Raw genomic sequence first — 22702 nt, forward strand, 5'->3', positions numbered from 1 at the left:
AGTTACCAACCCTTCGCCTGTGACCACGATTACAATTTGGATTATCCCTGTTATACCTGTTTGCTGGAGTTTTGCCTGGACTTTGTATTCAAACTGCCTTATCCCCGCTGAATCTGTTTGCTGGCTATTGAACCTCGCTTGTTTGACTGAACAAAATAAAAACTCTGAACAAACTTTCTGCCTACTGGGTTCTCTTGTTCTACGGTCCAGATAGACTGTGGCTACAATACATTTCGACCATTGATTGTACTTGGCTTAACATGGGGAGACACAATGGTAAAATGAATCAGGTTAATCTAATGTTCAAAACGAACATCAGACCGTTATGATCAGCAATGCTATCACATTCACGTCGATGACATTACATAGCACACAGACACTTGTGGCAGCCAGTCTCACTGACTGTCCAAAGTGGACGTATATCCAATTATTTGCATAGAATTAACACGACAGCATATTATTATTCTGATAAATTCTACAAATACAAAATGAATTGTATACAACACATTTATTCCTACAATGAGAATCAAAATTTTTTTCTGGGTGACACCAGGGGCGGTTCTAGGATTTCTTTACTGGAGTGGCCAAGGGGGGTGCAAGGGTTGTCTGGGGGTGGCCACAATATCTCCTGGCTTTGTGCGCACAAATCCTTTTTGAGGTTACTTATGTTTTTTTATTGTTTCACGTGTGAAAACATTACTAGTCTACTAAGCCTAAACATAAATTAATAGGCTATAGGCTACAGATAACCTAATTACAGGATGACATTAACAATGACAAATAAATAGGCTATTGCCTCTTTTGTCATCAAGAGCCTTCTCTGAGCTCACTAACAAAAGCTAAGGCTTTTCAGGAGACAAAAGCTCTAAGCAAACCACCAAACCCTGGGTTTTATCTTCCTATAAATTGACACAAAGGGCACAAGGCTCTTGCTTTAGTGTGCTATGCGCTAAAACAGGCAGTGTGGCAAAGATCTGGCATGGAATAGGGCTAGGCACATGGAAAATAGAATGGAATGCTCTGAATCTACACATACAGTGGACTCAGAGCATTCCATTCCATTTTCCATGCCACACTGCCTGTTTTAGCGCACAGCATACCGAAGAGCCTCAAAATCACACCAATTATGACTAATCTAAATTACATAGTATATTATACATTCCATCATATGTTGTTATCATAAGACAATCTGATGTTTATGGACCAAGAATAAAAACAAATTGTTTGACCATATTTAAGGCCATTAAAGTCATGGACTGTGTTCTGCAGAACAACCGACAAGGTGTAGAACAATCTGTGCCATGGTACACCAACATAATACCAATATTTACAGGCTTGTTTCAATCTGAGAAGAAGAATAACATGCAGTGACTGGATAAGTAATACACATGCATCAGAGCTGACGAGACTGTGATTTCAGACAAAGCAAGAATGTGTGCGTGCGTGCGTGCATGCGTGCGTGCGTTGGACTGGCGACCTGTCCAGGGTGTATTCCTGCCTTTCGCCCAATGTATGCTGGGATAGGCTCCAGCCTCCCTGCGACCCTGTTCAGGATAACTGGGTTAAGATAATGGATGGATGGATGATTAAAATGATGATAATACACATTGTTTCTTTGTCCAAAATCACATTATCACCAGCTGTAATGCATGTTACTTATCCAGCCACTTCATGTTAGTCTTCTTCTGAATTAATGCAGAGAACACAAACTCGAAATAACAGCATAGGAAAAATAGTCTTTATTTAAATTCAATGTTTTAAAACAATAGAGGGGTCAGACACAGGGATGTCATAATGTGACATGAGAAGAATGTTTACATGTAACATTTTAAAGAGCTTTGTATACTATATGAATTAATTATTTTCTTGAGTACTTGCATCAATCAACGTGTCACACGAAATGTCTAAATACTATAAGAATTATGTACCAGCACCTACACAGTGGGTACAATATTATTATGTAAATACACATTATTTCAAACCATCTGTTATGTTAGCCAACTATCTAGATAAGTTAGCGATTTAGCTAGTAGTACACAAGGGGGACCATATTATATTAAAGAAACAGAGCATTCAAGCAATTTATTTCTTGTTGAGACTAACGTTCGTTAGCTAACTAGTCACAAGTCTTCAATTTAGTCAGCTAATGTTAGCTAACGTCAGCTAGCAAACTAGTTTGATGTTAATTAATGATGACATTTAAACGATATTTCAACCGTAGCGTTGCCATTGAACATAACTGACAAGAGCAAAATAAAGTTCAGAGGCTTAAAAACTGCACCATATAAGCTTCAAGCCGTGTACGTCTTGGCAATTCTGTCTTTTCACCACCCACTTGGCAGTCTTGCAAGAGGAAAAGAATCTTGGTGACGTTATAGCAGACTGACTATGCGCGGGGTGGAACTGGGGTGGCCAATCAGATTTTAGGGGTGGCACAGGCCACCCCGGCCATGCCTCTAGAACCGCCCTTGGGTGACACTATTATTGAATGACTGTAGTTAGTCATGACTTTGGTCAATTACTTTGGTACACATATTAATGTATAGGCCCATACACGTACATATTGTAGACTATACATCTGCTTCTACACTTTTATCCAGAATGACCTACAGAAGGCATACAGTATATGAATGAGATCGTAGCAATATACACTCTATACTCTACAATATACACTTTAATGCAGGATATATCAATCAATTGTATCCAACATACTGACAATTTGTGGGCAAGCTTTGTTGAAAGAGCGATACAAGATATGTGGTCCCAAATAGGACACATGGGCATGTTTTACAAAAGCATGCTTTACAAAAGTGCAAAATAAGTATATTATCATAAGTATATTGCCTCTCACGTTAATGTGCTAAGATTATGAATTATTTGAGAGGTTTTAATCTTAAACGATCTGCCCAATGGTGAGCTCATGTTATTTGATGTACAGTAGACATTATACATGGCTGTAACAGATCTGTGCTGATACCTTAATGGAGAGGCTGATGTTAGCTTTAGGGCTGATCAATTTAATTTCGTGTCTTTTGAGACTTTCAGAAAATGCAAACATTTCACTTAAAACATAGCTTTTTTGTGATTAATGCAGTATACAGTACTGAGCAAAAGTCTTAGGCACCTGTATAACATTCTGTACAGATAAGATTCTTTCAAAAATAATACAATGAAAGGTCCTAAATAAACATACTATACATTACATTTTAGTAATTTCGTAGAATAATTAAAAACTGAATCAAATCAGTATTTTTTGTGACCACCCTTTGGCGTTAAAACTGCGTCACTTCTCTGAGATAGCCAACGCTGTCCTGCAGTTCTATAAGACAATCAGCAGGGAGGTTATTCCAAGTATGTTGGAGAACTTGCCACAGTTCTTCTGCAGACTTTGGTTGGCTCCTTGCTTCTGATCTCAGACAACCTTGATCAAGTTTTTATGTAAAAAGTAGTCAATTGCTTACAGTAATACTTTTTTAATTAGACACAAAAATGTCTTTGTAAAATTAAATCTTTTGGAAAATGAATATTTGGAAATCTCAAATATGTTCTTTTATACTAACACACACAAAAAATAAACATATATATAATAAAGTCTAGGGTGCCTAAGACTTCTGCACAGTACTGTATGTATGTTGGGGAGTTTTGGTTTGTGACAAAGCTTTTTGCACGTTTGCTTCTTCATATTTGAAGCTGCATATCCTGTCCAAATATGACCTAGAATAGAGACACTTTCCCAGCACAGTTCCCTTCTTCAATGTTCAGGTAATCCTCTGTAGTTATTCGTCGTGGAGACAAAAGACAAAACAGCCCAAAACCCTGGGATCGGCTAGGACATGTGAAGCTACCACACCAAAGGCAGCTTTGTGTGGCATTTCCCAGAACTCCCAAGGACAGAAACTCGTTTGGTGAAAACCATGGGTAATTTGAGCACACTGTATGGGCACTTTATTCAATATGCCAATAACAGACTTATCAAAATAAGAGATACTGAAAGCTTTCTTATTCATGCACTTGAGTGATTGAATACACGTGGCTAATCCTCTAATCAGAAACAGCTGAGAAGCCAACTGTCCAATATTATTGGTCCTCTAAAATGGAGGGACTATGTATACAAAGGGATGCAATTCCTACATGGATCACCCAATATGGATGTAAATACCCACAACGTTACATTTGTGCTGGAGCAGAGGCAAAAGAACAGAAATTGTACCACTGTCCAAAAACCTACAGACTGCACTGTACATGTGAGTCACTCCCAACAGACAGTGATTCAGCATGCATGAGTCAGCTTTCTGATGAGCAGAAGAGTTACAATCTCTTTAGTGTTCCTCTCAGCCCCCTCAACTGCAAGCACCTTACTGGGAGAACATGGGATCAGAGCACATCCTTTCCCATTTCACTAAACAAATAGTTTAGTTGTGACAGAGCGAATTAATCCAAACTCTCCAGGCCATATGCTTAATAGTCACTCTTTTACCCTTGACATTCCACTACAGATACAGATAAGCCAGTACTTACAAGCATCTACATAACAGCAATGGAGAACAATTAGTCCATGAGCCACGGGACTAGACTATAAAAAAACTTTAAGGGATGATGTCTAACATTGATTTTTTGGATGGTCTATGTCCCTGGTATTGGAAAATGTTTTTTAAGTGCTATCCCTCCATAATTTAATGAACAATTGAACAGTTGAACAATGCAGAATATAATTGTACAGTTGTACAATTTGTTATTTTAACCCTGTACTCCACATAGGATTTCAAATTAAAAAATGAAAATGAGGTTAAACGGTCACCTTCAATCTGCATCCATATTTACATCCATATGGGGTGATCTACAGTGGGGTCCATTTTGGTTTCACCATGTAGAAATTAGAGCAGCATTTATACATAGTCCCCATTTCTGAGTACCATAATGTTTGGGACACAGCAATGTTATGTAAATTAAAGTATTCATGTATTTTGCTGCATATCCTTTGCATGCCATGACTTCCTGCTTTGTGACCTATCAACATCAGAGTCCGGGTATCTTAAATCATAGGTTGTCTTACAAGTGATACTAAAACTCTTTGCATTTGAATGGATCTCTATGGGAATTGGAGGGTGGGACTAGATTCACCTGCAAATTATGCTGATACAGTATGGCAGTATGGGACACATTTGTTGGCTAAATAGCTTCAAGTCATCAAGGGTCCAAAATATCAAATGAGCCTGAAACCACTGTGCTGCTCCCAGATAAGCAGGAGATAAGCCTCATCCTAGTGGCCTCCATGCAGTTCACACTGCCCACCTGCACATATTCACCACCTTCTCCTTCCATATTGGACGCATCAACCTCTTTTTCCTTGTAAATACTGTATCAATAACACCAATTTAACTGCACAGCACAAATGGTTGCAGATTATTAGCTTTTTCTTCTTTTTTTTACCTTTGTGTGCAAATGAGTAAGCACGGCACAATGAAGTGATTTCAATGCAAAGATGTAGGAAATAAAAATACAAACCATCTATCTCATCCAATAACTTTGCATTCAATCAAGAACACGACCAAGGCATTTCTTTTCATTATTATGAAGAGCACATTAAGATGGTGAAAATGGCTGATGTTAAATGGAAATTAACACCCAGGTATGAACACGGTAACGGGATAAAAGATTTACTGTAGTGCAAATTATTTCAATAGACAGAACCAGAAAGGCCTTTTCAAAAATAAGTTTGGAAACTAGCCAAGTATGTTCGGAGGCAGCTAACATTAGCTAGCTCATGAACTTTTATATGTATAGTGATCTGGGAATGGGTAACTTTAACAATCTTATTTTAAAAGATTTTGCTAAGACTGGGGGGGGGACTCTAACCTCATTTGAGTAAGTTGTATGATGGTAGACTATATGTTAACCAAAGACGGTGTCAAAATGAGATGAGTGACACCAGCTTCCTGCTGTGACTCGCCAAGATCTGCAGTTACACGCCCATTGAGACCAAAAATGCTGCACGCCAACAGCAGGAAGTCACACAAGGTTCAGTTCTGCTTTGCTTAACTTGACGTTTGAAAAGTAGTAAGCAGGTTTAGAACACCCTGAACAGAACTGCCGAAAATCGATCAAGGCATTTGCAAATTAAGCGTCCTGGTGATACAAGAAATAAATGGAGGCAGAATACTTTAAATTATTTTATTTCCACTTACAGGATTTTTTTTCCTCCAAATAAGAGTTATGCTTGGGTGTCCTGCATGAAAACCTCAAAGACATGAAACAATACTAGCCAGCCCCACAGCAGTATTCCTTAACCTCCCCATTAACTACAAAAGCCACATGCACTTTAGACAAGTATCAAAAGAAAATGAAATGGGAAAACCCCTTAGTTGGAAATGGCAATTGCTAGATAAGCACATGGGAAACCCACTGCCGTCCTCAATATAAAGATCAAGATCATAGTTACAGTCTCAAAGCCTTTTCAAATGCTCACTTTGTTCTTAGGGTTTCTATACCTCGTAATTCTGTTACACAGAAATGAAAAATGACATGTGGGTAACCCAAGTTGAGAAATTATGTTGAGCAGATGACAGCAAATGGAATGTTACCTCTCTTGCCCATATCTTCCATTTGACATGTGGTTTAGATGCCTGTGCTGCTAATTCGCTCGCTGCAGATTTAAAACAGCTCTGAACCTGGGATGCATCCATGATGGCTGCATACAGACATCAAACACGAATCAAACACTTCAAGATGATCGACATATGCTGAACATACATAGTGTATATGTATATATAGACATACATATACATATATATATATATATTATATATAAAAAACAAACTAAACTACACTTGCCACTTCTGCATGTGTGGAGAACTTCCCACTTGCCCCCTTTCCACACTTGTTTTTTTGCAAGGCCCCCCCCATTGGTCCTCAAGTGAAAATGACAAACTGACACACCCTAACCCAAGTACCATCACCCCCCTACACCCACCACGCCCCTAACAGAAACTCCAAAAAGAACTAGTAAATGAAGAAGTGACAGTGGTGAGAGAATGAAGAGGGATAGATACATAGAGAGAATGAGAGAGAGAGAGAGAATGAGAGAGAGAGGCAGGAATAATGAGGTGGCCTCAGTGTTGGTGAGCTTCGATGACGGGTACACTGGAGACGAGGTCTCAGTTCACTTGACCCTCTTCGGTGTCCTCATGGTCAGCCTGGTTGTCTGCGGTCCACAGCTGCACACAGAGAAGGGGGGTGGGGTATGATATCACCTTACTGTTGTTCAGATGGGGGGGCAGGGGCACAGTATGGGAGTGGAAATCCCCACATATTTCAAATTCTGACAATAAATAGCGCTGCGGGAATGAGAGATATTTCCCCTTAGATCTGTTCTTCCTGGAGGGGGGAGGGGATGCAAGCCCATTCTGAGCTGCCCACACTGCACTGTGTGCTGTACTCACCGTCAAATTGTCTCTCAGTAGCTGCATGATCAACGTGCTGTCTTTGTAGGAGTCTTCGTTGAGTGTATCCAGCTCGGCGATTGCATCGTCGAAGGCCTGCGTGATTGGGCGGAGAGAAAAGGCGAGAAACGTGTGAATCGGGCGGCTAGCGGCCTGTGCGTTCTCACCCGCGCCCCGCCTACCGGCCCCCGCGCTGGTACCTGTTTGGCAAGCTGGCAGGCCTTTTCCGGTGAGTTGAGGATCTCGTAGTAAAAGACGGAGAAGTTGAGGGCCAGGCCGAGGCGGATAGGGTGCGTTGGCTGCATATCGCACTTGCTGATTTCGAAGGCCTGTTGGTAGGCCTCCTGTGACGATGCGATGCTCTCTGAGGAGAGGGGACAGGCAAGGAACAAGAGCTCAGCACTCCGAAAATACCCTTTGCGTCCGCCCAGATGCTTGGGCTTGCCTTGGCAGGAGGCTGGCATCACTACACCTACCGGTGCAAGATTATTCATTCACAAATGCCAATTCTCCACTGACAAGCTCAGTTTTTAAAGACAAGCTGAACTGAAAGTTAAAGCAGCGCTGGATATGACATGTACACGCAAGTGAAACAAATCTTTCGGGGGGAGTTCTATGACTGCAAATGAAGAGGGAGACGCCAAATGAGGATGGGTGCTGCTGCATGAAAGGATGTTGGTTGGAGGGGAACAGGAAATGTATATTTGATCGACATACACGGCCACTTGTATATGACATAAAAACCGAAATTGTAATAACTTTCCAGGAAGTGGATGGGGAAAAAGTATTACATCACAATTTTATTGAATATACTTTAAGATGTGTTTGTATGGTTAAGAAGAATTGACTAAATTGAAAAAGAGAATTTAGATTTCAGCTCACCTTTAAACTGCCCCTGTTGAGGGTGGGAGTTGCTTACATGATGGCAGGTGCTACATCCTCACTTTGTGTCTATGACTCCACAGCAGGGTATACTTAAACTGGCTCCAGTTTGTTCCCTTTTGATTTTGACATTTTCTATTGACCTGAACTTATCCCTAGGTAAAAATCTGGGCACCAACGTCTGGTGAGGTGCAACGCTCCTACGAAGCACTACGACGTTTAGGCAAATGGTACAGCCTTCTATAAACTGAGGCACACAGGAGACAGACTTGGAAAGCTTGCACAACCAGCACAGGGAGCAGCAGTGCCTGTGGACTGTGGGAATCTCCCAATTCGTTTGACCATCAAGGCAGCTTGTTCACCAGGGGCCCTTCAAAAGGTTGATTTAAAGGTGCATTTATATAGCACTTTTATCAAAAGCGCTTTACAATTAAAGGGGTATAAGACATTAATCATATTGTTTAAAAAAATGTAAATCTAAAAACCAGTCCATTTTGTGCAAAAAACCCTAACTGAAAAGTTTTGTTTGAGCCACACCCCAATCTGCGACGTGTCGACAGGCTAAAAACCTTGAAATAAGCAAATGAACGCTGAAACACTGCCCCACCTGTTTGGTTGGGAGGCTATTCAAAGCCACCCATGTAGCAAGCTACAGCTATGTGGTGGCAGAGACATTTGCTGCAGTAGATGCACAAAGCTAGAGCGAGTAAAACCAAGACCAAGCTGCAAAAAAATAAAAGATAACAATGTATAGTGTTTGAGTATGCCTGCTTTTGTTGCATACGTTAATTTGCCTCGTCAGTAGCAATAGAGGGTTAGGCGTCACTTCGACATCCAAGGTGGGGGATCGAACCGGCAACCCTATAGACAGCTAGAGGATCGCTACCTCCTGAGCTAATGTCGCAGGATGGATAAACCGCTGCATTCCCGCAATTCCCAATGAGGTGCTTAAAGCCTTATCGAAAACAAGGATAACAAGATACAAATTCATGAACGGGAACCTGTACTTAACCTAGCAGGACTCTTAACATGAGAATGTCAAGCAGTGTCATTTCTTTAAGTCTGTGTGATGAGGCGAGTGGCTGTCTCCTCAGTTTCCTCCAGTGAAAGAGCACAATGTGCACAAACTGTTTCACACAAAGGGAACTCGGCCCATTTCCCGCGGTCTCCATATCTCTCTCTATAAAGCCATTATCCCTCGCCTCACGGCTGAAGGAAAATGACTAACAGTCAAGAGCTACCCGCAAGCCTGTTGATGTCAAGTACAGACAGAGGAGAAATTCACCCAGATAACCAGCCGGTAAAAACACACCCAGATAACCAGCCGGTAAAAACTCAACCAGATAACCAGCCGGTAAAAACTCAACAAGATGACATTTTGATGCAAACTTTAGGAGTGAAGAAAACACAATTATACCAAGTGATGCCAGCAACTGTTGCTTAAAAATCTCCCTTATATAGAATCACCTTTAGGACTGGACTTGGAAGTATGGTGACTCGACTACAACAAGCTACAAGGGCAATGGGGGCTTACTTTCTTTTTCTTCCTCCACAGCCACCTCGGCTAAGTAGCGGAAGTAATCCCCTTCCATTTTCAAGTAAAACACTCTGCTTTCGGCTACTCCATCTTCTTTGATAAGGTAGTCACGTAGAAGATTCTGAAAAACATTTTTGTCAAAATTATGTTAAAAACTTTATACACACAGGGAAAAACATCCATCATATGAATAATACAAGACTAAGTCAGTTCTAGTTATTTTATAAATACATTTTTAAAAACCTACTGGTTCAGACATTTTCCAGAGTAAATCAATACTGTAATTTCCTGTAATTGTGGCTCTATATTAAAATATATGAAATAACGAGCATGCACCTGTTAGTGGTGGGAATAATATGGGAGATCTCTACCATTGGCTCTGCCTTCTTTTACTCTACTGGGATCAGGCTGAATGAAAGGGCCAGTCAATTAAGAAAACAAAAAAGTAAAAAAGCAGCTTATAACAGCAACCTAATGAGACCTACAAAACAATCTGCACCTAAGACCGATGTGATGGCGGGGCAACCTCCATTAGGGCAACACCCCAGGCCACTCGGTGAGCATATCGTTGTCATGTCTGAACTTCACAAAAGTCCAAATGGCTTGTTTAAATGCAAATTGTCTTCATATGGATTTATTGGGGACTGTTTTATACTTTTCTTTTAAATGTTATTGTACCTTCAACCTTTTAATTGAAATAGCAATGGAAATGTAATTTTCTACAATATGGAACCTTTAATGAAGACAACCAGTTAAGCTAGCCAACCATTAATGAAATTCAGGCCAATACTAAGCCAGCCCCTTACTGGCTAAATAGCAATCAATCTGTAAACTCAAATTAAGTAAATTAATCTGCCTTTAACAGAAAAGCAGAACTGAACGTAGCCAGCTAGCCAACAGTGCATCCATCCTGCTAGCTAGTCAGCAATTTGTCAACATTGACCTAGTGCAGTGTTTCCCAACTCCAGTCCTCGGGACCCACTTGCCAGAAGGTTTTTGTTGTAACGAGTAGCTCACACACCTGATTTAACTAATCAAGGGCGTTTTTGTGGTTTGATTGGTTCAATCATCAAATCAGGTGTGTGAGTTACTGGTTACAACAAAAACCTTCTGGCATGTGGGTCCCGAGGACTGGAGTTGGGAAACACTGTCCTAGTGTGACAGGGCCTCACCAGCACGTCGTTGCAGATCTCTTTCAGCTCTTTCTCTATCGCCTGCCGGTACTCCTTGGACTTATCCAGCTTCCGCTCGTTGCTCTGGGACTTCTGCTCGATGCTGGAGATCACCCTCCAGGAGGAGCGTCGGGCGCCCACCACGTTCTTGTAGGCCACCGAGAGCAGGTTGCGCTCCTCGTTGGAGAGCTCAGTGCCTAGCATTGTCACGGCCTTCATGGCATCTGCCATGTCGTCGTAGCGCTCTGCCTGTTCGGCCAGCTTGGCCGTGTCAACCATGTCGCTCCTCTTCTCTGGGTTCATTATAGCAACAGGGTTCTGCACAACAAAAAAATACACCCTCAGAAAACAAGACAAGCAAATGTAACAAATTGCTCGAACAGATACACAACTAAATTAATTGATAGCGGCGTACATTTATTCAGCTTAGAAAGTAAGCAATTGATTTTGGCAATTGTATAATCGTCAAAATACCCTTCAAGAAAACATACCCATGCGTAGCTAATTGAACATTTATAAAATCTGAGGGAATGACAAATCAATGTTTCCTACAGTTAAAGCAGTATTGGAACACTAACCAGATACCCCAAAAACAGCACGGTTAAATGATCGCCCAAGACCAAGATTTAGGTTACAAGACCAGTGGTTTCTTTCTTTCAGGACATTATACCTTGTACATTGTACCAGCTACCCCCAACGAGTGTGCTTTTCTTTTAGGCTTGCTTTTCTCTCAAAGACAGCTCTCCGGTCTTCACACCGGTTTATCTTTTCTAACAGATGCAGCCTTCAGCCTTGGGGCAAATCCCAAGGATATAACCAAGAGTAGACATTCAGAACTATTTATTGTTCAACCAATTAATCTACAAGACACATCTGGGCAACAAGAAAACACCTGTCAGTCACGTTTCAATACTTTTGCTCTCAAATATTGGGTCGTCTGATACAAAAGGTGATAGGTTCTAAGTTGTTTCACAAATTGAGATAAAAAGACGAGGAAATAAAAGCTGAAATTTGTATCGGTCATCTTTTGACCTCAAACACAATTGTCTTCAGTGTATAGCAAAAACAAAAAAATTTACTTTGCTTTTCCAATACTTTTGGAGGAGACCGTACATTAAAACTTTCAATCACATTAGAATATGTATAATAATTGCCATGTTTGAACGCAAAGATAAATACTTTTTTTAAACCATGCGTTTCATATTTCCAAAATATCCAATAGGATTGGGCAGATCATTTAGTTGGCAAAAAACAAACTTTAGTAATTTAACCAAGAAATTAACTTAATATATTATGCACGAACTAATCCGTTTACGAAGCCATCTCCATTGCTTTGGCATGTAATATTCAGATAAAACTTATATTTACGTAAGCAACCTTAAAACGATAACAATAACTATCCAGCAAACGTATATACATTGATTTATCGCAAGCGAGCTAACTAAGCATCTCAGAAAACTACCTACATTATTACTGCTATAATCGTTGTATCCGCTGGTAAAATGCAAGTCTCTCCACTAATAGCGTATGGATAGAATGTTGACATGAGTTTGGAGAGCTGGCTGGGTAATAGTGCGTGCATAGACACTATCATGTTCATGTTTATGATTTTTATAATTTGATGTTCTGTTAATAAATTGTTAATGGTGTTTTGTTAATGGTGTTTTTGGCAATAGTACTTTCTGGTCCTCTAGTAGTCATAGCTAGCACAACCATTTTTGACGTTACACTTATTGTAATTAATATGTAAACAAAAACGTATTTTAAATTTACATATGCAAAGTGAAATTTTTGGTCAAAGTGACAGCCCTAGTTTGCATCGCCAAATCAAGGCCATTTATTTGAAACACGCTTGAGTGAAAATGCACGTTTAGGAACCGACAAGCAGAACCGAAATTCGAATTTCTTACCTGGTTAGCTGGTTCTTGGAATTTTGGATCCGGTTCTCAGTTCCCAACCCTAATCTCAATTTTGGTAATCCATTGGTCCTGAATATGTGGATATACAATGTAAAAAGGGTAGATGAAGCTAAAGCTTCAGCCTACACCTTTACGGTCAACATTGTTATTCATTATTTCTATGTGCATTCATTCTGTAAAGATTGTTAATAAAGACCGAAATTAGGGATGTGACGATGATGGTTTTTGTAACCGTTACCATCCCATTTTTTAAACGGTTAACCGATACTGCTAAATCGTATCTTTTTTTCTTTTCTTTTTTACTGGATTACTGAGAAATTTAATTGTATTTTCAAACTTTTTTTTGGCCTTCACAATAGTTCAATGTCAACATTTTAAGTCAGATAATAGTAAGTCAGCCTAATTGCCAAATTAAATATTTACATTTACATTGACATTGTGCAGTGCAATCTCACAGTTGCAGAGATCTGTAGTTAAATCCCTGTAGTTTATGTGCAGGCAATGCTGGTCGCGTGCAGGCAATGCGTGTCATTTTTAAAAAAAAATTTATGCATCGGTTAAAATGACAATTCTTCAGGTTTTCATTTCCCTTCTCTATGGCTTTTGCCTGGTAGACTTGATTGCCATGAAATCTATGAATATGCTGCTGTTAACAAAGGGGTTGTGCTCTCAAAATTGTGGTCACGCAATATTTGCCTCATATTATAACACCGGGTCTGTTTTACCATAGGCGGCTGGTCTAATTGTTTTACTTTCATGCCAGTGCAGGTCGCTGTACAATTTGATATATTCTTTTGTAACGGTAAACTTCCATTGCATATGCCCATGCATTTTATATGGCGTGGGACAATCGTGGTGGTGAGATTAACGTATAAACGCATTTTTCGCTACTGTAGCATTCAATGACCTGTGGTGTTTTAAACCCCCTGAAATGGCCAGATTGCTTGTTCAAACTACTGAAGCTAGTTGATTGCTAGTTCATAACCGCAATAATACGCGTGGTGATGAACGTGCATTTATTTTAAACTGATCTTACAATTTCAACTTCAGGTTATTGGTTATCAATTTTTTGTAAAATCAGTTTCGGTTAACCGTTCACACCCCTATTTTACATACGGAATAAAGGAAAGCTCAGTTTGCCCTTAGTTTAAATTTGCGTGTCAACGAATAAACATGGAGTTTCACGGTGAACCTTAAGAAATACTATACAACAAGCCATAAGTGTACCGCAGCAACAGATTTAAAACAAAACTGACTAGAACTGACTCACTGTGCTCTGAAAACAAAGTTATCTCACAATGTTTCGAATAGTGCAACTTTCACGACGAATAAATTGAAATTACTCGCAGATATATTTCAGCATAGTGAAATGGTAATGGTAATGGTAATGGTGGTAATGGTGCTCCCCTGTGACAGTATGGTGGGGAAGCTGTCGCTAACGGGACACTATAACCGGCTCAGCCAAAAGTGTTCCTTGTAAAATTGTTCACGCACGCACACATCGTTTTATATAGACCGTATCAGTATTTAATTAATGTTAAGATGAACCAGATCAAGTCTGAATAGAGTGCAAAGCCGTAGTAGTTGTGCTTCAGGTGCTGTTCAGAACATCGTGATATAGGTGTGGAACCTCGTGAGCTAACACGGTCTTCCGAAAACAGGGAAGTTGTGTCGTTTTCTCTTAATTATTGGTCCAATTCACATATAACCAAGTGTTTTAGTGACTGGATAGCCTATATTCCACAGGAGAAAAAACTACCACTTAAGGGCTGTTAACTTCTGGTGGAAACGGCGGCTTCCCCGTGTTCTGTCCGGAACACAGTGAGTCTACGTTAGCTGGCTGAGTGCTAGGTTAGAATGTAAACCACCTGACAGGTAGCCCATGCCACTATTGTTAGGGAGGTCAGTGCACGGGTTTAAACGTTACAGACAGCATATCGGATTTTATCTTCCCAACTTTATCTTCGCTGTAGTCCACACCTTCTCAACCTGCACTATCATGATCCTGTGCAATGGTATATTTAGGCTTTTAACAGTTCCAAAAAGGCCTTTATTTAGCTTAAAATTAAGAGGCTATGTCCTTGGTAATTATACAAGTCATGTGGTGAACAATATGCTCCTTTCTAGTTGGATCACACTTGTGTTTAACTTGCGTTTGGAGGATTGAGATTTTTCATGGTACTTTCATTGCGCATTATATCACATAGTTGTCGAAACTAGTTTGATGCAACATATTTACACTGAAGTTTCTGCAGATTATCCTCTTCAAAATGTTGAATGCTCTAGCCTATTCGGCAGCGTTTCCGAGTCGGTGCAGCCGCGTTTCCGAGTCGGTGCAGCCGCAATCATGTTAATTTGGCCAAAACCTACAACCCCAATGTCGTAGACTACCCATTACATTACATTAATGGCATTTGGCAGACGCTCTTATCCACAGCGACGTATAGTTGATTAGACTAAGCTGGAGACAATCCTCCCCTGGAGCAATGCAGGGTTAGGGCCTTGCTCAAGTGCCCAACGGCTGTGCGGATCTTATTGTGGCTACACCGGTATGGTGTATGTTAGTCATTTGCCTTAACCACAACCCACAACTCCAATCAAAATATAGAAGTCTTAAAAACGTTTTTATAAACGTTTAAAATAAAAACTAATTATAGCCATCGCTATAATGCAGGATACACAAATAAGTCCACACCTTCACCAGTTATTTGCAATACAGCACATTTTTATTTATATTAATGGCAAGCATAACCATTTCTGACAACGTGGCTTAAGAGGGTAAATACTCCCACTAAACATGAAAAGCACCCGATAAGGAAGATATAAAATAAGAAGTATAGGCTAACGTTGCAGACCCCTGCCTTAGGCAATTTCGCCTGTGTTAAATTGACTGGTATCGTTATGCACTCGCAATCGGAACACTTCCATTACCTGAAATCCTACCTGAAACCCTAGGTTATCCAAAGGCGGTGCTGCCGTTGAGAAAATGCGGATACACTCTCGTTCCTCACCACACCCAGTCCCTTAGCTGACTTACCTGCTGGGAGTAAGTTAGCTAGCTACCATGCGTCCTTAAATTACTGGACGCGATGGTAATATGTAGTTACCAGATTACCCATTTTACATAAAAGCATGTTAATACAAACTAAAGGTAATCGATTTAGCTATCAAGGAACCCGGCTAACGTTAGCAGTGTCATAACAGTTGACCGAAAGGGCAGATCCGGAAATCACTGTAACGTTAACGTAACTAGAAATTCTAGAACGTTTGGGCAAAAAGTGAAACAAATTGATATCGCCTCAAAAATAGGCTCTAGTCAGCTATTTTACAACCGCTAGCAACACGCCCAAATACGGCATAACATTCAAATGAAATGTAACGCAAGTTAGAGATAGCTAGCCAAGTTAGTACGTTACGTTATACCAATAATTGCTAACATTACATTGCTAACGTTACCCAACTAGCTCCCAACAAATATGTTAGCCTAGTAGTAACACTATACAAGACCAACACAAAATGTACATAGCTACAGTTCTAGCTAGTAATCTCATTTCAAATGAAGGTTGCCGAACCATTCGACATTTCACGGCCAGCTCAGCTAGCTAGCCTTGTAGCTAGAGGCTACCATGCACAAACTAGCTAGAGAATAAGGAGTCTGAGCGGAGCGCATTCTGAAAAGCAACTGTTATAAACTCATTCGTCCTTGTCGTCTCATTGACATCGTTAAATTATGGTAAAACGTTTATGTGAAAATATGCAATCCTCCACATTAAGCAAACAACTAACTTATTAACGAACTTGAGATTCAGCACTAGCTAGCTAGTAAAATCACTTTAAAACCGATTCGATGTGGCAAACAATCTCGATAGCGTTAGCTAACGCCGCTAGCTAGCTATATTCTGTTATAATGGATGATGGAACCGATCTTGTCTCAAAGAGATAACGTTAAATTAGTGGTAACAGTTAATTAGCTAAAGTTAGCTAACGTTAGTTGACTTGTAATAAAGATAACGTTAACACTACGTTGCATTGCTAAGAATCAGTTGGAGAATTAACAGTATATACAGCTAGCTAGCTACAGTAAGTGAAATGTGAACTAACGTACCAAGTGAGTCAATTTGGCTGTTGGGTTGGGCTGGGCTGGGCTGGGCTGAAGAATAAATCATCAGTTAACGTTAGCGCTTGCTAGCTAATCCAAGCTAGCTAGCTAGTCCAAATCAATTAACGTCAGTAACGTCCGTTAGCCGGGATGAAAAACAGGTAACGTTAACCGTCCTGTCCAACTAGATGGCTAAATGAAACATTACCTAACAAAATAATTTATTAACGTACTGCAGGAGACAAGAGATGGTTAGGCTAACGAGAGCTGTCATCTGGCTACACAAAGCTCCGAAACCAGCGCAAGGCTTCATTGTTCTGCCTAACGCCTGTTAGCTAGCTAGCTAGCATGCTACATGGGACACAGATCTCATCCGATCAAATTGTGCACCAAAATCCACCTGAATGATGGGAAAGGACGATTTAATGCGAAATATTTCTGACAAATATACTAATAATATTTGTAATATCCCCCACTTACCTGAGTGCGAGACAATGGTGTTCTTGCACTAGCTACAGCTGATTCTTACAGGCGGTCTGTCTCGGTCTAATCCACGGGGTTTCGCTCCAATCACACCAGCCCCAGGAGCAGAGACAGGGTAGGGAGTGGTGACGTCAAACGCTACCAAGGCAACCGTTGATTGACATGCTCTATGATTGCTTGAAAACCGACCCGAGACGCCTGAAACTCAGGGCTCAAGTGTACGGTTTTCCCTCCACTTTTCGTCATCATCGTCCAGACGTCCCAAATGTTCCACCCCTGCACTCCCCTCCCCAGCTTGCTATATTTGTCCTTTCACACAACTAACAACACTGTGCCACACAGTAGTGTTAGTTTATTTATCTGATCCTTTGAACAAAACGACTATGCTAATCTAGTCTTCTTAAACTATACATGAAAGAGACATAAACAGGCAAGCAACAGAGAGGGGCAGTTCTGTCAAAACTGGATGACCAGTTTTGTCAAGTACATATGACCATATGACACTTCACCAAGGAGAGTGTAACACATTCTTGTGAAAGAAATGGGGAGTGTCCCATTAGTCGAAAAATGCATAGGCTTGCTTACTCCCTCCCTCCACTGTCCCAATATTGTTGTCGACGAGCGAAATGGATTCAACTACGCCCTCCTCCACTCCCCCGGCGAAGTGTACAACGATTTCAGCGGAAGTCTTTTCACATTTCTCTGTGCACGCCCACATATGCTACTACGAAAACCCACCCCACAAAATCTGGAACTATCCAGAAACCAGAGATGGCAGAGAATTTGAATTATGCAAGATATTTAGCCAAATTTGAGTGTTATTATTATAACGCATAGCGTCTCACACGGATTGCGATTTATTGCGGTTTATTTTTGTGGCTCATCATTTTCGGAGTCTAATTATTTATTTTAAATCCGCGAATTTTTCAGGTTTTATTGTGCTTTTTTTTAAAGGGTGAAAAAAAGAAGAAAAAGAAGACATTAAAGACGAAACTGGTGAAAATCGGGTTATAGTTATGCAACTTTCCGGGATAAATCTTTAAATTGTAAACATTGTCCTTACTTTTAACCGTAGGTTTAAAAGATCGCAAAACGGTAACAATACATGCATGAGAGGACCTGAACTTCTATGCATTTCAGAATGAACGACATGAATCAGGCTAAAATTGGTATTCTTTTCAGGGTGTTAATCCGTCTCGGGACCATATTGGGAGACATAAGGGAATCGAACCACGAGCCTATTCATTTTCGATTCCAGGGCTAAAGCTGATAATTGGCCTATATTACACCCAATTTAACGTCCTTAGACATTTGCTTATTGCACGGAAGAAAATTACATTAACTCTCTCGTGCGACCGGCTTTTCACCGCGACCATGCTCTTTTTCCAGAACGAATACCCAAAAAAAGAAAAAAACTCCAGTCACTCACCCAGGCCAGCAGCCTCACATACATGCACAGACCAATCGGAACACTCAAAACAGAAACAATCCCCATGATTCCCACTCTTAAAGCTGCATACCCTCATTTACCAACAACGCTAATGATCCAGAGAACCAAATCCATAATCTATTTTAATTCCAAAAACAATTCAAACGCGAAGAAACATAAAAATTTTTTTTGAAAATCGGTTTAATCCGAACGGTCCTTTCCGGGAATTTGTCGGGGGAAATCGGTTAAAACCGACAATGATGAGCCTGGCCCATATTTTACAAACAAATTTGGCAATGCAAGACCATGAAGCTGGTTTATTTATTGGTGTTTGTACATTAAACCAACATGACCCGGCAGCTAGAATTATTTCAGTTGGCATCATGGATGAATTTATTCCAAACGAAGTACCATTTATTACCAATACATTTGTCACAAAATAATTGTGAAATAATTGTTTTTCAATGTGAACACTGAACATTGGAAAACAATAAGTCCCATAATATGAGGCAATTTATAGGCCTAGGCTAGGTTATGTTTCACTAATCTACAGATATTTTTCTGAATTAGCATACAGTGGGGCAAAAAAGTATTTAGTCAGCCACCAATTGTGCAAGTTCTCCCACTTAAAAAGATGAGAGAGGCCTGTAATTTTCATCATAGGTACACTTCAACTATGAGAGACAGAATGGGGGGAAAGAATCCAGGAAATCACATTGTAGGATTTTTAATGAATTAATTGGTAAATTCCTCGGTAAAATAAGTATTTGGTCACCTACAAACAAGCAAGATTTCTGGCTCTCACAGACCTGTAACTTCTTCTTGAAGAGGCTCCTCTGTCCTCCACTCGTTACCTGTATTAATGGCACCTGTTTGAATGTTTGTTATCAGTATAAAAGACACCTGTCCACAACCTCAAACAGTCACACTCCAAACTCCACTATGGCCAAGACCAAAGAGCTGTCAAAGGACACCAGAAACAAAATTGTAGACCTGCACCAGGCTGGGAAGCCTGAATCTGCAATAGGTAAGCAGCTTGGTGTGAAGAAATCAACTGTGGGAGCAATTATTAGAAAATGGAAGACATACAAGACCACTGATAATCTCCCTCGATCTGGGGCTCCACGCAAGATCTCACCCCGTGGGGTCTAAATGATCACAAGAACGGTGAGCAAAAATCCCAGAACCACACGGGGGGACCTAGTGAATGACCTGCAGAGAGCTGGGACCAAAGTAACAAAGGCTACCATCAGTAACACACTACGCCGCCAGGGACTCAAATCCTGCAGTGCCAGACGTGTCCCTCTGCTTAAGCCAGTACATGTCCAGGCCCGTCTGAAGTTTGCTAGAGAGCATTTGGATGATCCAGAAGAGGATTGGGAGAATGTCATATGGTCAGATGAAACCAAAATAGAACTTTTTGGTAAAAACTCAACTTGTTGTGTTTGGAGGAGAAAGAATGCTGAGTTGCATCCAAAGAACACCATACCTACTGTGAAGCATGGGGGTGGAAACATCATGCTTTGGGGCTGTTTTTCTGCAAAGGGACCAGGACGACTGATCCGTGTAAAGGAAAGAATGAATGGGGCCATGTATCGTGAGATTTTGAGTGAAAACCTCCTTCCATCATCAAGGGCATTGAAGATGAAACGTGGCTGGGTCTTTCAGCATGAGAATGATCCCAAACACACCGCCCGGGCAACGAAGGAGTGGCTTTGTAAGAAGCATTTCAAGGTCCTGGAGTGGCCTAGCCAGTCTCCAGATCTCAACCCCATAGAAAATCTTTGGAGGGAGTTGAAAGTCCGTGTTGCCCATCGACAGCCCCAAAACATCACTGCTCTAGAGGAGATCTGCATGGAGGAATGGGCCAATATACCAGCAACAGTGTGTGAAAACCTTGAAGACTTACAGAAAACGTTTGACCTCTGTCATTGCCAACAAAGGGTATATAACAAAGTATTGAGATGAACTTTTGTTATTGACCAAATACTTATTTTCCACCATAATTTGCAAATAAATTATTTAAAAATCAGACAATGTGATTTTCTCTCATCTTTTTAAGTGGGAGAACTTGCACAATTGGTGGCTGACTAAATACTTTTTTGCCTCACTGTATGTCAGATGTAATTGACAATAGCCTAGAACAGGGGTGTCAAACTCCAGTCCTGGAGGGCCGCAGGGTCTGCTGATTTTTGGTGTGTTTCAGCACAAGAGATACATTTCTTTCATTGGCTAAAGGGTCCAAACACCTTGTTCTGAAGGCCTTAATTGGTTGAAATACCACAAATACCAGCAGACGCTGTGGCCCTCCAGGACTGGAGTTTGACACCCCTGGCCGAGAACAAGCTGTTACAGTTCAAGGTATTCAGATATCAGACACATGGGGATTCTAGGATTACAATGAATAGTTATGATTTTTACTTTGATCCAATTATGCTGCTTACATGAAACATGCACATTTCACATTTCGCTCGGGTTTCTCTTCAGATTGTATTAACCCAATGCCCTCTGCTCGTAAAACAGCAGAGGACACTGGGCTTGCAGGTGTTGAGGCAATTTGAGCGGCGTGTCCCTCTTTCTTTCTCTCTCCCTTTTGCTCCTTGTCTCCCTCTCTCTTTGAAGGTCTGTTGTGAAACCGAAGTACCAGTGGCTTGACCGCGGCTTCGGTGGATCAGCAGGCCGGCGGACCAGGCCGGACCTACAGCGTTTTGGGGCTAGGCAGGTACCAGTGGCCTGACCACGGCCTGCCGAACCCCAAACGCCGAAGCCGACGCAGCGCTTGGAGGATCCCCTGCCAGAAGTCTCCCCTGCCAGAAGTTTTCTACCATTCGGAGGAAGAGCCACGACTGCTGCGGAACGCCTTTTTGCCGAGGACCGGAGGGGAGTTCCAGAGCTGCCCGAAGAGATCTCCCGGATAGGGTTGCTCTCCGGGCCACCGCCAGCTTTTTTTCGCTGGGCCTACGCCATTCTCGCTGCGCTCTCCCTCTGGTCTTCCAGGCTCTGCAGCAGCTCCACCTGAGGCTCCCCGAAGACGAGGCTGAGGAGCAGGCAGACGGGGACCAAGGACCTCCCTCACCCAGACGACGCCGACCGGATCCAGCTTTGCCATCCCTGCTTGGATCCAACGCTTGGCGTCTTCTTCAAGAAGGGAGGTGCCACTGCACCAGGGGAGCTGATCCTTGATCAGCTCCTTCTGTGTTTGCCTTTTGGTCCCCTGGGGACAACATCTTTGAGCGCTGTGTCTGCTTTTCTTCCCAACGGCAAAGGTCCGGCCTGAGTGAGAGGGAGGATGGCGACAGGAGTCCAGCCAGGTGTCAGAAGACATCACGCCGTCCGCATGACTCTCCTGCCCAGTGGAGAAGGGGGCAGCAGCAGTAGTGTGGATCCTCTGGTGGAGCAAGGGGCAGGTGGTGCAGCCGCTGAGGGCGCCACTGGGCCAGCTGCCACCAGTGGAGAAAATGGAGCTGCTGCCCCAAAAGTGAGTGGACAGGACAGGAGAGTGACAGGTATGACCCGCCTGGAATTTAGTCGGGCAGTTCTTCAGCGAGCCATGGGCTTTGTGCCTGGTGACCTTAACTGCCTGGTGAAGGTTCCAGGAAATGCAGATATTTTTGAAATTAGCTTTAAAAACGCTAATGTCCTGGAGAGGTTCTGGAACCTCTTTAGAGAGGGGAAGGACAAGGCCCCCCTCAGCAACTTTGAGGTAGAGCCCCTGTCCGACACGGAAAACAAAGTGGTCACT

The 22702-nt window shown here is 41.6% G+C and overlaps 1 protein-coding gene across 3 annotated transcripts; it reads right to left on the reverse strand.

Annotated features, from left to right (window-relative positions):
- Positions 1-6157: 6157 nt before the first annotated feature.
- LOC133135069 (14-3-3-like protein) lies at positions 6158-17733 on the reverse strand. 3 transcript variants are annotated; one of them, XM_061251836.1, is made up of 7 exons: positions 17529-17733; positions 17055-17099; positions 11031-11348; positions 9856-9979; positions 7640-7803; positions 7440-7535; positions 6158-7214 (listed from the first exon to the last, which is right to left on the reverse strand). In XM_061251836.1, the coding sequence occupies exons 3-7, from the start codon at positions 11331-11333 to the stop codon at positions 7155-7157; spliced, it is 747 nt and encodes a 248-aa protein (XP_061107820.1). In that variant the 5' UTR covers positions 11334-11348; positions 17055-17099; positions 17529-17733; the 3' UTR covers positions 6158-7154. The 3 variants fall into 3 exon arrangements, with proteins under 3 accessions (XP_061107820.1, XP_061107814.1, XP_061107828.1); XM_061251830.1 differs by lacking the exon at positions 17055-17099 and having other exon boundaries at positions 17529-17726; XM_061251844.1 differs by lacking the exons at positions 17055-17099; positions 17529-17733 and adding an exon at positions 12941-13018.
- Positions 17734-22702: the final 4969 nt, after the last annotated feature.

Source organism: Conger conger, chromosome 1, assembly GCF_963514075.1.
Source record: "Conger conger chromosome 1, fConCon1.1, whole genome shotgun sequence".
NCBI lineage: Eukaryota > Metazoa > Chordata > Actinopteri > Anguilliformes > Congridae > Conger > Conger conger.

What these genes read in the sequence shown, in the direction of transcription:
- LOC133135069 (XM_061251836.1), bottom strand. Translation starts at nt 11,333, where the DNA reads ATGAACCCAGAGAAGAGGAGCGACATGGTTGACACGGCCAAGCTGGCC. An exon ending in TGTGGAGGAAGAAAAAGAAA is followed by an intron (nt 7,804 to 9,855) that starts GTAAGCCCCCAT and finishes CCCTCTCCTCAG; the next exon opens with AGAGCATCGCATCGTCACAG. An exon ending in CCTGCCAGCTTGCCAAACAG is followed by an intron (nt 7,536 to 7,639) that starts GTACCAGCGCGG and finishes CCAATCACGCAG; the next exon opens with GCCTTCGACGATGCAATCGC.